We start from the raw sequence: 14891 nt of genomic DNA, 5'->3' as shown, positions 1-14891 counted from the left end.
AGTCGATGTCATGGTTCGACTGTACATCCTCTGATTAGAAATTCAAGTACAAACTATTTCAAAGAACTCAAGCTCACTTTAACAACGGCATTTCTTATAAAACTAACAAAGAGCTTTGGATAACATATCCAAATCAAAATCTAAAGATTAAAAGCAAGAGAAAAGTTAGAGAGCAAGATTAAAACCCTCATGATACAAAACAATTGTATTATGTGATCACTCCATGTCTCCATTGATAGTGAGAAGTTAGTGCCATTCCAATTTATACTGTTACAAGAAGTGGCGAAGCTTGAAAAAAAAGTTCGGGAAGGTAACGGACCTAAAAAAAAATTCTATCGCGTAGTTTCGAGGTGTATGTTTGGGTCGGACGTCGGTGATTCGATCCGGGTCGGGTCGGGTTGGGTCGGGTCGGGTCAAACATTAATATCAAATAAAAAACGTTCTCAAACATTAAAAAAAGTTATCATTTTATTGTTCCCCATAGCATAATCTAATAACAAAACAAGTTAACAAATCACCCTAAATTTCAAACTCTAATTTCTATCTAAATCAAATCACAATAAGATTAAACAAATAAAATTAGACATAGTTACTGAAAGATTCAACAAGTTTAGGGCAAAAATTCGGATCAATTCCACCCCTAATTTCAACGTAAATCACATAAATTGCAGCCCTAAATTAAACCTAAAGATAAAAAACACACACCTTTAACCTTTTGAAGATTGAAGAAGTCGAAGAAGAGTACAAGACCATAACAACGAGCAGCGTTTTGGCTTTTGTTCTCGAACAAGAAGCTGAAGTCGAACAGTTCTGCAACCTGCGTTTTCCCCCCCTTCTGCAGGTCTGGCTTGTGGCTTCTGTTCTTCTGGTCGATGTCCCAAAGTAAACGAATTTTTTTTTTGATAGGGTGGACTTTTAAGTTGGGCTATATAATCATTTGATTTGGGTTATATAATATACATTCTAGTATTCTACCAAATATAATGATTTGGGCTAAGTAAATATTTTATTTGGGCTATATAAATAAAAAAATTAAAACCGGGGGTCGAAAACGTATACACCTAATTTTTTTTATAAAACCGGGGGGTCTAAAACGTATATACCTACAAAATCCTATACGAAACGTACATATATAACGCTACTGACCGAAAAGTTCGGGGGTCGGGCGCCCCTCCCCGCCCCTTAAATCCTTCGCCCCACTTACAAGGGAGAACTTGTGGGATCTTTTCCATACTAGAGAGAAGCTATGGTGATCTATTCCGTTTTATAAACGATTTTACACACCGATTATATTTACCATTGTAAAGATAAGTTCAGTGAAAAAAAATATAGTTTGAAGGCTAAGATGAATACATTAACATCCATCCAAACCACCATACACTATTACTATTGTGTGATGATACCCTCGTATGCCTGTTTATTTAACAATACTGTCAAAAAATGGTATGAGAAAACAACAATCCAAACATTCAATCAATACTGAACAACAAAGAAGCGACAAAAACGGTGACAAAACTTTATTATTTACCCAAACCGAAAAACACCCCCCAAAACCCTAGATCTTACAAATAGTAAGATCTGTTAACAGAATACAGAACAATAAACATCTGATACAAACAATCAGATGTTCAGGAACAATGATCACCAGATCTATCAAAGATCTAACAACAACAACTACAATACAAAGGATACAAATAAATAACAGAGTAGAAAGAACTAATCTCCTGAAAGACTTGTAGAAACTCTGATGCACAGTGACTCCAAAACGATTCAGTAGCTTCAACCAAACTTGAAAGAGATCAACTCATCATATGGACTGATACGCATACAAAACCAGATGAAGGATAATGAAACCCTAGATTTAATATATAGAAGATAATGATTTCTGTAGTGAATTAATAACCGAATGAGAGAGAGAACTCTTATATATGGCTGCACTTGAAAGGTTACACAAAGAACCATAAGAATTGGAAGATGCCCATTTCAACCCCTGATACTACCACTTTACACCCTCCAAAATATCCAACACATCAAAAACTGTTGCAACAAACTAGCAATATGAAACAAATTAGTAACAAGAGGCCCAAAATATATGGCTGAACCCAATAGAATGAGAGCCCATAAACATATCATTTCAACATCCCCCCTTCATTCAATTGGGTCTAAACAAATCAAACATACCCAACATTCATATACTATACATGTTAATAATACCCATTTTGCAACCTGAATGACAGCCTGAAAATATCATTTACAACATTTTTAACATGCCCCCTTCATCCAGGTGGCAAACACGTCTAAAAATACCAAGTTCCTTTCATCAGTTAACACTCACTTTCTACGCAACCTGAACATCTATATGAACCTTTTCAAGTTCAATAATACTAGCAAAAAACCTTTTCACAGAATATGCATATTTATTTCAAAGTGAGAAGACCTCTCATGAAATTAGGATACATACAAATTGATATGATATTTTTACTAAGCTTTAACAGGTAAAACAAAGTTATCAGCAAGTTTTTATCAAAGAACTATATAACACAGAATACTAACTGATCCACCTGTAACAGTCATATTCACAACAACCTAGAGAAATAAACCAAGAAAATAGAAATTCAAGAAACAATATTCCAACTCAGATATACAAGGAATCCAGACAATTACAATACGAGACAAGAGATCCTTTGAAGAAAACACAAACACTAACAACAAATCAAAGAATTCTCTATAAAAAACAGTCAACAAGACAGAGAAACAGTTCTAACTAAGAACACTAGACAACAATGATAGCCTACACAAACTCTGGCAAAATGCACAGTCACATGCTTTTATAACCAACAAAAAAATATCTCTTACATAAAAGAAATATACAAGGCTAACATCACATACATACAAGTAACAAGACTGAGAATATCAAGACATACACAAGACTATAAGACACAGCCATACAAATCCTGATTAATCACAAAGTTATACAATTTGCAACCAGAACAATATTTCTCACAAGAGAAAACATACAAGGCTGTCACATATACAAAATAATCTTGTCAAAACTTTGGTTAAACATGAACCACACAGCTCAACTAACCATACAAACAAAACTATAGACAAGCAGACATAGTGACTGCAAACCAAAGACATTTTAACAACATTCAAGACAAAGATTCTCAACATATAGACCTCAAGCAAGGCAGACATAGACATCAAGAACAATCTTGATAGATCAACAGATTAAAGAACACTCAAACCACAAGGTTCGACTAATCATACCACACTAAAACAATAAGACATACGGACAATATTCAGAAAACACTACAACGGTCCAAACAACAGAGTTGAATCACACGATTCAGAACAAAGAAAACATCTACACCATTACGATTGAATCACAAGACCCAACAACAAACCTGATTTAACTGAGGATCACATGATCCAAATCAAACACATACACATAACAGCCAAAACCAACTCTTTAGAAATAATGTCACATGACTTTACAATAAAAAAACATCTCACACACGAGAAAAGATACAAGGCTGTAAAAACATTCAAGATCATGAAGACACGGTCAAACAAACCATCCTGATGCAGTTTTAAAGAACTAAGAACCATCAAAAAACAGTTATAGTCGGAAAAACATTTTACCATTGTTCAAGACAAGATGAATTGCATAACCCAAGACAGAGGTTAGAGAACAATATTAAAATCTTGAGATTATCACAACTAGCAACTTTAATCAAGAACAAAGCTCAGTATACATAGAACACATAACTAAGCTCATAATATCCGGTATAACCTTGAACAAACCAACAACATTTCCAGGTTTAAACTTAATGAAAGTAGAAGACCATATAACAACAGAAATAGAATTTTTCATGAGAAACAACCTATTAAACATGACTGAAAATACTGAACCATACAATGAACATACAATATTCTATTATCAAGACATATAGATACAAGGTTCACTAAAAACAAGAAAACACGTACAAATTTATTGAATATTCCAAAAAAAAATTGAAGTTTGAACCACACATAACATATGCTAATCTTATTTAGCATACCCAAAAAAAAAACAATTCAAACAAACCTGACTTCAGAACAACATAATCAATAGACAGGATCCTAGTTACACACTTGTTCCTTAAAAAACACTTTATCTTACCAAGACAATGAAGTTCATTTGTATAAATCATACTACATCTTGTGGAAAATGTAGACAACACCATATATGAACCAGATCAAGCATATTACAGTCAGACACATCTGAAAAACATAAAATCACACTACTTTCATGACAAAGACAAGACTTGTAAACATGAGTATCAACCAACAATAACCAACTTTAACTAGAAGCAGCAATAAACTCTCACAAGACAACCCTACTGATTACTGCACGATAACCTATACAAAATCTACAAGAATCAAGCAAATCCAAGAAACAGTAGATACTCCCGGGAACAAACAATACGAATCTCTAACATGATACAGAGCAACTCTACTCAAAATAAACAGAATTCTAACTAAAAAAAAATCCAAGTCTATGATGAGTACAGAGAAGCAACAAGTTATAGAGAGAAACAAGATTCAAGAACCAAGATCAATAACAACAAGAAGTACACACTTCTATACCAAACAACAATTACAGCCTAAACAAATAATAACATACAAAAAAACAAGTGACTTAATATCCCACAAACACGGCCATAATAACAAACAAGAAACTATCTTGAACCAATACAATGAACCACATGATTCAACTATCAGAGACAAACTTATAGACTAGACAACGTATGACAGAGTTAGGAACCAATTTTTTTACTTAGACAACAGCCTCTATCATGAAAATCAAGCGACCAATCATGCAAAAAAAACACAGCTCTTATAACACAATTTTAAGACCCTAGATGACCATTAAATTTAAAAATAAAACTCTGTTATAAACCTTTTATGATATTAAAACAAAGTTCCATTCAGCAATTTCAATAGTCATATAATGAAAGAATTTTAAACAACCTCTTTACCACAAACCACACAAACAGAGGGAACACTCACACACAACCCATATGACAAACACCTTTTTACAAATATTAACATGTAAAAAACTGTAAAACTAAGACAAGAAATAAAGACAGCCAAGAAACAAAAAAACCTCTAACAGACAATAATCAACTAGATGTAAAAAAAAACTAAGGCGAAGCTGTATCAGTTTCCAGATTCCAGGTTCGTCACTTATAGTGCCTGGACAGGTCTTAATACAGGAGCCAAAACCTAAGACACATAACAAAAAAAAAAAAAAAAACCACAAGAAACACAGAATAGTTATATAATCAACTATAACCAACAAATAATAATGCGAGTCCTCACTACCCCGACTTCAACTAATCAACAACAGGAACAAAAGGAGAGGGTAGGAACGATCTTACAGTGGGTGCTTATAACTTCCTTCAAAAGAATCTGAGTATGTAATCTTCTAGGATTACAATATCACAGATCAGCAAGAAATATACCAACCTCTGGTCAGTTTGACCTATAATCAACAAGCGATTATAAAGACCAACGCAGAGTCTTCACAGCACTTTTAACCGCAACAAACCTTCAGCCGCACATCAAACCCTTGATCTAGGGTTACAACTTCAGTATCACACGTACAATAACCCAACCGGTTTCTAAGAACATAAATCCTAACTCCAAACAAAAGATCAGATTAGCTACAGTCAATAATCAAATAGATCTAATCAAATCCAATCTGCACACTTCAAGCAAAGGATCAAAACAGAACAACACTTATTAAAAAAATAGATTCAGACCCAAAACACGAGAACACAAAATACATGACCCTAATCCGTAGCACTTAAATCTCTTAAACTTAAAGACCAATAACGAGAAACTATCCTATATACTCAAAACCTTGACAATCAACACTTAAGATCAACAGATCTATGAACCAAATACAAAGAAAAAAAACTCTCACAACTCTAGCTGCAGATTAACAACACAATAACTGCCGTAATCATTAAAAAGAAAAGTATCATGCAAGAGCTCACAATGAACACAAAAAAAAACTGTCAAGAAATAGAGAATAAGCAACCAAGGGATTCAGATCTACAAACCAAAAAAAAATCGTCAAAAAATTATAGCGGAAGAACACCAGAATCAATATCGACCATAGATCGGAGCCTAGGCTCTGATACCATGTCAAAAAATGGTATGAGAAAACAACAATCCAAACATTCAATCAATACTGAACAACAAAGAAGCGACAAAAACGGTGACAAAACTTTATTATTTACCCAAACCGAAAAACACCCCCCAAAACCCTAGATCTTACAAATAGTAAGATCTGTTAACAGAATACAGAACAATAAACATCTGATACAAACAATCAGATGTTCAGGAACAATGATCACCAGATCTATCAAAGATCTAACAACAACAACTACAATACAAAGGATACAAATAAATAACAGAGTAGAAAGAACTAATCTCCTGAAAGACTTGTAGAAACTCTGATGCACAGTGACTCCAAAACGATTCAGTAGCTTCAACCAAACTTGAAAGAGATCAACTCATCATATGGACTGATACGCATACAAAACCAGATGAAGGATAATGAAACCCTAGATTTAATATATAGAAGATAATGATTTCTGTAGTGAATTAATAACCGAATGAGAGAGAGAACTCTTATATATGGCTGCACTTGAAAGGTTACACAAAGAACCATAAGAATTGGAAGATGCCCATTTCAACCCCTGATACTACCACTTTACACCCTCCAAAATATCCAACACATCAAAAACTGTTGCAACAAACTAGCAATATGAAACAAATTAGTAACAAGAGGCCCAAAATATATGGCTGAACCCAATAGAATGAGAGCCCATAAACATATCATTTCAACAAATACACTCTCAAGCTGTTATATATAACTAAAATAAAAATGGACTAATCCACATCTCTAGATTCTTACATACATTTTAACACAAATAAATATACTAGTCACGTCCGCGTTCATCAACTCAACCCGTATAATAAAAAAATAATAAAAAAACATAAGACGATGTGTAGTGGTAATGCCCTTACCCTTGGGCGTTTTGCGCCATGTGACAACCCAGTTAACAATAAGCCATTATGGGGCGTTTTCTAAAATGGGTGTAGTGGGGATGTGGGCATTGTGTGTAATAGAATTAAATTAAAAAAAACCATAAAAATGTTATTGAACAAAAAACGCATGGAAACAGGTGATTGGCCACTTCTAAAATGGATCCGACGTTGAATATAGAACGCTCCTTCAATTTTTTTTTTTTTCAAAAAAACGCCCACGGGGGTGGCTAGTCAGACATGGAGGGGCGTTTTCTAAAAAAAACGTCCAAATTCATACGACTATGGGTGTTCTAGCAAACAAAAAGTTAGGACTAAATCACGAGAATGACCAACAATACAAGTACCAAAACTACAATCTTTAAGACATGTGCTAAAAGAAAGATTCAATTCAACAACACACATGATCGGACCAAGAACCGGTCCAGACCCGAACCCCTATCCGGATCACCCACCCACCACACCCTACCCCCACCATTCCCCTATAAAACCCTCACCCATTTCTCTCCAAAACACACATCAAATTCACAGACAACAACAACTTCTTCTTCCTCTTCTTGTGAATCCTCTCTCTCATCCCATCACTACACTGGATTTGAATAATCACCAACACAAACATTCAATCCAAGGTGCGTATATACATCTACATATTAATATTAATATACTGTATTCGTATTGGGTTATGTAAGAACCGATTGATTAACTGGATGTAGACATGAATTATACAGATTTTTTATTTGATTTGTGTTTAGGGATCTGGGAATATAAGATAGATGTGTGTTTGTTAACTGAATTGATAAATTGTTGTGTTTGTTTTGTGGGCTAACTGTAAATGCCTAATTTAGGAATTATAATGTAAGGTTATTGGATGTTTGAGTGTGGTAATTGGATCTTAAGATTTGAATTGTTTTGAGAAAGTGGGGATGAATTTGTTTGAATTAATGGTTAATTAATAATGGGTATTATTAGTTATTTATGTTGTACTTTTTTATACAAGAAGAAAAAGTTTCGTTTTTAGACGGCCTCGTTGTGTGTCCTCATCGACAGACCAGGCCCAAATCCCTTGTAGAGGGTGATAGTCCCATCGTGCTCGGACCCTGTTGCACCATGAGGCGTTGGGTTGTTTGGGAATGCAGCCCCGATAGGGTAGTTAATTCTGCCCAAGGCTAAATAGTGGCGCTTTTTTGAGGGAGATATTAGTGGGTTAGTTAGTTAGCTTGTCTGTTTGTTTTTAGCTTATAATATGCCCCTCTTGACTTTAGGCTATCCTGTTTATATGACTGTACATGATTAATCATGTTACGAAACGTGTTGTTTGTATTCTTATGTAATAATTTTGTATTGCAAGTATCACTTAGCTGTATATCGTTTATATACGAGGGTTTGCATCGCAAATGTGACAATCATATATTTATATATTCATATATAAGCTTTAGTATTGTAGTGTCAAACGTTCTGTAACATTTTTGGTTTCGAGTGTTGGTTATCTTTTAAACCTTAAATATTTTTGCAGGACCTATAGTGTTGGCATTTGAATAAAAGCTTTATATTGAGGTAATTTATGATTTTTCTGGGCATGTGATGTGCGTGAGTTCGGTTCGGTCTAGAAGATCTGCAAATAAAGGTGGATCTTTTACAAAATAGGTGTATATTTCTATTTATGTATATGAGTAATGAGTTCTAAAGGAAAACCATTATTTGATCTCAATGAACCTGCTACCGAGGAGGAGGATGAAGAGAGTGATGGCGTGTTCTGTTTCCAACCCCAAAGGGCAATTCCGTCAATAACCCATACGTCAGACTTATTTAAAAGTTCAAATAGTCCCCGTAGAATTATAAACAACAATGCGTTTTCTCATGCGTCTTCTGTTTCGGGCTTTCAGCCTTTTATTAGATCGAAAGGAGTAGAAAAATCTGATGTTCATGAAGAGCAGAAGAAGTCAAATGACGTGGTGGAAAAGTCAACTTCTGCCGTTGAAAAAGAAGAAGGTGAATGGTCTGATGCAGAAGGCAGTAGTGTGCCTGAAAAGTCAACTTTAAACGTTGACGATAAGTCCGAGGTCAAACCAATGGTTGTTTTAACGGATCCAAGTGTCGATGATGTGAAGGATGAAAATAATAATCATGGCGATTCAATTGATATAAAAAGTAGTGATAGTCAAGAAGATTCTGTTTTGGCTCCGAAACAAAAGGAGATTAAAGGGGTTGAAGCCGTTCACGCCTTAAAAATCGCTAATAATCCCGGAAAGCGTCCTAAACTCGATCAACAAAAAGAGGCAATGTTGGGTAAAAAACGTAACAGACAGACAATGTTTCTTAACTTAGAAGACGTCAAACAAGCGGGGGCCACTAAAAACTCTATGCCAAGAAGACAGAACTTTCCGCCACCTCTCACTTCTCGTATTGTAAAAGATAAACAAATCCCGTCACCACTAACGAACAATGGAAAACAAGTCGACCTGTCAAGCGTTGAAACCAACTGTTATGTGGAATCAAGTGATATTAAGTCCGAATGCAATAACGGTGATATGAATACAGGAATATTAGGTCGTCCAAAAAGGTCAATTAGTGGTAGTGATCTTGTATTAAAGCAAACGAAGAATGCACAAACCGCGGGTAGAAAGAGCGGTTTAGTTAGTCAGAATTCGGTTGATAATAAAGCGGCTGGAAGTAAAAAGCTTCCTTCTAAGAAGCCATCAACTGTTTCTACGCAATATCAGGATACATCCGTTGAGCGGCTTCTTCGTGAAGTGACTAACGAGAAGTTTTGGCAGAATCCAGGTTTGAAATGTTCCGAGTTTCCACTTAATTCTGATTATACTGGTTGTGAAACTTTATTGTTACATATTGTTTTGTTCTTGTGGTATTTTTGTTTATGACACTTAGTATGGTTTCTTTTAATATCTTTTGTATAATGTTTAGTGCTTTAGCTTTTATTTATGATTTTAGGATATGTCATATATTTAAGAAGAGTAAAATGCCATTTTCGTCCCTGTGGTTTGGTTAGTTTTGCGATATTGTCCAAAGGTTTGTTTTTCCGCATCTGGATCCAAAAGCACCTGGATCAAAAAGGTTTGAAATCTTCTCATTTTCATCCAGCTCGATAACTTAGTTCATTTTTCTCCGTTAAGTCAGGGGTATTTCCGTCTCTTTTGTTAAGTTAAAGGACATTCGGTCTAACGGATTTGGTCAAGGGTATTTTAAATGATTGTACATAAAGTGAAAAAGACCGAATTGCTCTTTAAGTTAATAAAAAGGACGGAAATACCCCTGAATTAACGGAGAAAAATGTAGAGTTAACCAGCCGGATGAATATGGCAAGCTTTTAAACCTTTTGAATCCAGATGCGGAAAAACAAACCTTTGGACGAAAGTCGCAAAACTGGCCAAACCTTAGGGACGAAAATGGCATTTTACTCTTTTAAGAATTATGAAACATTGCTTTAGTGTGGAATTTATATTATTTTACGCACGGTGTATATATCATACAATGAAACAAGAAACAATTTGTATACATTCAGAGGAAGCAGAGCTTCAATGTGTTCCCGGAAGCTTTGAATCGGCAGAAGAATATATTAAAGTATTCGAGCCCTTGCTTTTTGAGGAATGTCGCGCACAGCTCTACAGTACATGGGAGGAATTAACCGAACCAGGTTCTAGAGATCTACACGCAATGGTCCGTATAAAAAATGTTGAGAGACGAGAAAGAGGTATTATATTTTCTTTCTTTGTTAGTTATTGGAATACATAATTTTTTTTTAACTTAATTTTATGTATGCTCGCAGGTTGGTATGATGTGATACTTGTACCTGCAAATGAATGTAGATGGAACTTCAAGGAGGGTGACGTGGCAGTTCTTTCAACCCCTAGACCGGGAACAGGTTCGTTTACATATCTTTAAAGTTAATAGAACAAAGGGTTAATACACACAAAGTCACTAAAGTAATTGTTGTATATTAAAGTCCATAAACTTGTCTAAGATCCGTTTACTGTCGTTTTTTTTTAAATAATAAGTTAACTCTTAAATTGGTTGAAATAAGATGGTATACTTTTGAGTAAAATGCCGTTTTCGTCCCTAAGGTTTGACCACTTTTGCGACTTTCGTCCCTGAGGTGCCATTTTCATGTTTTCATCCAAAAAGTTTGAAATCTTGCCATTTTCATCCTCAAGGGACGAAAGTCGCAATAAATTGCCAATTTAAAGAGCCAACAACTCATTATATCACAAAAACACATAGACGTGCAGTTTAGGGACTTCAATTTACAAAATAATAATAATAATAATAATAATAATAATAAAATGGTTTAGTGGTTTTTTCTTGTTTTATTACAAGTCAACGGACTTTTTCTTGAACAATAAGAAAGTATATTGGTTTTTTGTGATATCAATTCTAGAAAAAACAACTTTTGAGATTTAATTTTATGAAAATATTTATCAGTTATGCCCAAGAGAAACAACACTGGGGAAGAGTCTGAGGTGAGTGGACGCGTAGCCGGCACCGTGAGGCGCCACATACCGATAGATACTCGCGATCCAACAGGGGCCATCCTTCACTTTTATGTCGGCGATTCATATGATTCCAACAGGTTTGTTGATGCAAGTAATATTAATTATCTTTTTCATTTTGATTTATTTGCTCGTCTTTTTGTTCTCAATACGCTAATCAATAATTACTATCCGGTTGCTAATTACAGCAAGGTTGATGATGATCATATTCTAAGGAAACTACTCCCAAAGGGAATCTGGTTTCTAACCGTTCTCGGTGCTCTTGCTACCACTCAGAGAGAATATATCGCGTTACATGCATTTCGTAGACTCAATTCCCAGGTGGGTCCGGCAATTTTCACGTCAAATGTCAGTATATTTCATTCAGAAAGCTGAGCTGATTGACTTATGTTTTTCTTTAGATGCAAACCGCGATTCTTCAACCGAGCCCTGAATTATTTCCGAAATATGAAGAACAGGCACCCGCAATGCCCGATTGTTTCACACCAAACTTCGTTGATTATCTTCACAGTACGTTCAACGGTCCACAATTGTCAGCGATTCACTGGGCCGCAACGCATACGGCAGCCGGTACGACTAACGGGTCAACCAAGAGGCAAGAACCATGGCCCTTTACTCTAGTCCAAGGCCCACCCGGAACGGGTAAGACTCATACCGTTTGGGGAATGCTAAACGTTATCCATTTAGTCCAATATCAGCATTATTATACCGCATTGCTTAAAAAACTAGCCCCTGAAAGCTACAAACAAACAACCGAAAGTCTTTCTTCTGATAACGTTCCAAACGGGTCGATTGACGAAGTTCTCCAAAGCATGGACCAGAACCTGTTTCGAACGCTTCATAAACTTTGCCCGAAACCGAGAATGCTAGTTTGTGCTCCGTCAAATGCCGCTACCGATGAGCTACTTACACGTGTTCTTGACCGCGGGTTTATTGACGGTGAGATGAAGGTTTACCGACCTGATGTGGCTCGAGTTGGTGTCGATTCACAAACCCGAGCAGCTCAAGCCGTGTCGGTTGAGCGTCGAACCGAGCAGCTTTTGGTCAAGAGCCGAGATGAAGTTTACGGGTGGATGCATCAGCTAAGAGCCCGTGAAGCTCAATTATCTCAACAAATAGCTTCCCTTCAAAGAGAGTTAAACGTTGCGGCTTTCACCGGTCGGGCACAGGGTTCGGTCGGGGTTGATCCGGATGTTCTTGTGGCCCGTGACCAGAGCCGAGATTCCTTATTACAGAACCTTGCGGCTGTGGTTGAAAACCGGGATAAAGTATTAGTCGAACTGTCTCGCCTTTTTATTCTCGAAGGTCGGTTTCGTAGTGGTGGGAATTTTAATCTAGAAGAAGCTCGGGCTAGTCTAGAAGCGAGTTTCGCTAATGAGGCCGAAGTCGTTTTCACAACGGTTTCAAGTAGTGGTCGAAAGCTTTTCTCACGGCTAACCCACGGGTTCGACATGGTGGTTATTGATGAGGCGGCTCAAGCCAGTGAAGTCGGTGTGCTCCCACCTCTTGCTCTCGGTGCAGCCCGGTGCGTTCTTGTGGGGGACCCGCAACAACTTCCCGCAACCGTTATCAGCAAAGCAGCTGGAACTTTGCTATACAGCAGAAGTCTTTTCGAGAGATTTCAACAAGCAGGTTGTCCTACGATGTTACTTTCCGTTCAGTACCGAATGCACCCGCAAATACGAGAATTTCCTTCTAGATACTTCTATCAGGGTCGCCTTACCGATAGTGAAAGCGTCGCTAAATTACCCGATGAGACGTACTACAAGGACCCGATGTTAAAACCTTATGTTTTTTACGATATTACACATGGGCGAGAATCGCATCGGGGCGGGTCGGTTTCTTACCAGAATATACATGAAGCTCAGTTTTGTTTACGGTTATATCAACATCTTCAAAGAAGTGTTAAATCTTTAGGTATAGCGAAAGTGTCGGTGGGGATAATTACACCTTATAAGCTGCAACTGAAATGTATACAGCGGGAGTTCGAGGACGTTTTGAAATCTGAAGAAGGGAAGGATCTTTATATTAATACGGTTGATGCGTTTCAAGGGCAAGAACGTGATGTCATCATGATGTCGTGTGTACGTGCTTCTAACCATGGCGTGGGGTTCGTTGCTGATATTCGACGAATGAATGTTGCTCTCACTCGTGCCAAAAGGGCACTTTGGGTATAATTTTTTTTTCTGTTAATGTAATTTCTTTTTTAGTTATATACTTGTAAAATGGTTCGTTGACCTATTACCTTTTTTTTAGGTTATGGGGAATGCAAGTACATTGGTTCAATCGGACGATTGGGCTGCACTAATTGCCGATGCAAAAACGAGGGAATGTTACATGGACATGGACTCGATTCCTAAAGATTTCATGGGCCCACCAGCCTATGGCCCACCACAGGCACGGTTTTCTAACATGAGGGGTTTAAAAAGACCCGGTTTAAGACACAGACCATAGGACCACATGGATTCTAGGTCAGAAGAAGATGAGAAAAGTACAACGTCAAGAAACGGGAATTACCGGAGTTTCAAGCCACCAATGGATGGTTCACTTTATTGGCATTCAAAAAGACCAAATTCAAATTCAACCCCCGTTGCGGGAAAAAGAGGCCCGTAATCTCTCTCACTTTATTGGTGTTAAGTTCTTTTTTGTTGTGGGTTGGTAAAAATGGAACAAAAGTTGAGCCTGGGATGACTAAAAAGAGCGGAGTTGGTTAAAAACGAGCCAGTTGTGAAAGAAACTGGTTCTGATTGCTAACCGATTGATGTGCGGGCCGTGACACATCACATGTTGATGATCGGTTTGTGACATCGACGGGTTTTCCATCGGGGTAAAAAGATGTGGATATACGGATGATGAATTAATACAAAGAAAGATTTAGGATTTGTTATGTGGATTGATTGATTAATTGATTCTTGAACTGTGTATAGAAAAGGGAATAACTTCCACTGATTTTAGATTTTGTACATGCTTTTACTTTGAAAACACTATTTATTATTATTAACTGTTATGGGAACAATTTTCCCATTTACATCAATTTTCTCATGATATTAGAAAACGAATACTTAGAATATCAAAATAGACCAATAAAATAAAACATGTTGTCGATGGTCTTATATGTGTTGAAATTACATAATAAATTTTATGGTTTGTCAAGGTATGTACGGATACGGGTACGGGGAGCGGCAAAACTCAAAAATACAAGATACGGGTATGGCAAAAAAAAATAATATTAAACAAAGTCCAAAAAATAAAAATATAGTAACAAACTCCAAAAACACTACA

General features: G+C 36.5%; 1 protein-coding gene and 1 long non-coding RNA gene across 2 annotated transcripts; one reads left to right on the top strand and one right to left on the bottom strand.

Annotated features, from left to right (window-relative positions):
* Positions 1 to 1493: 1493 nt before the first annotated feature.
* Positions 1494 to 6900, bottom strand: LOC118488856. The gene is made up of 2 exons (XR_004885345.1): positions 5597 to 6900; positions 1494 to 3407 (listed from the first exon to the last, which is right to left on the bottom strand). It is a non-coding gene; the product is annotated as an uncharacterized LOC118488856 (long non-coding RNA).
* A 707-nt stretch (positions 6901 to 7607) lies between these two features.
* LOC110919087 (uncharacterized ATP-dependent helicase C29A10.10c) lies at positions 7608 to 14637 on the top strand. Its single transcript, XM_022163366.2, has 8 exons — positions 7608 to 7733; positions 8618 to 9885; positions 10625 to 10813; positions 10889 to 10984; positions 11542 to 11689; positions 11798 to 11930; positions 12011 to 13780; positions 13866 to 14637. Exons 2-8 carry the CDS (start codon positions 8778 to 8780, stop codon positions 14061 to 14063), a joined length of 3642 nt encoding a protein of 1213 aa, XP_022019058.1. The 5' UTR covers positions 7608 to 7733; positions 8618 to 8777; the 3' UTR covers positions 14064 to 14637.
* The last annotated feature ends 254 nt before the right edge of the window (positions 14638 to 14891 follow it).

The sequence above is a fragment of the Helianthus annuus genome, chromosome 2, assembly GCF_002127325.2.
Source record: "Helianthus annuus cultivar XRQ/B chromosome 2, HanXRQr2.0-SUNRISE, whole genome shotgun sequence".
NCBI lineage: Eukaryota > Viridiplantae > Streptophyta > Magnoliopsida > Asterales > Asteraceae > Helianthus > Helianthus annuus.
The sequence above is the reverse complement of the archived record's forward strand: the minus strand, read 5'-3'. Positions and strand labels throughout refer to the sequence as shown.

Bases quoted from the DNA above. Each gene is read 5' to 3' on its own strand.
- LOC110919087 (XM_022163366.2), top strand. From the start codon at position 8,778: ATGAGTTCTAAAGGAAAACCATTATTTGATCTCAATGAACCTGCTACC. The intron at 9,886-10,624 runs GTTTGAAATGTT...GTATACATTCAG, and splicing joins GAAGTTTTGGCAGAATCCAG to AGGAAGCAGAGCTTCAATGT. The intron at 10,814-10,888 runs GTATTATATTTT...GTATGCTCGCAG, and splicing joins TGTTGAGAGACGAGAAAGAG to GTTGGTATGATGTGATACTT.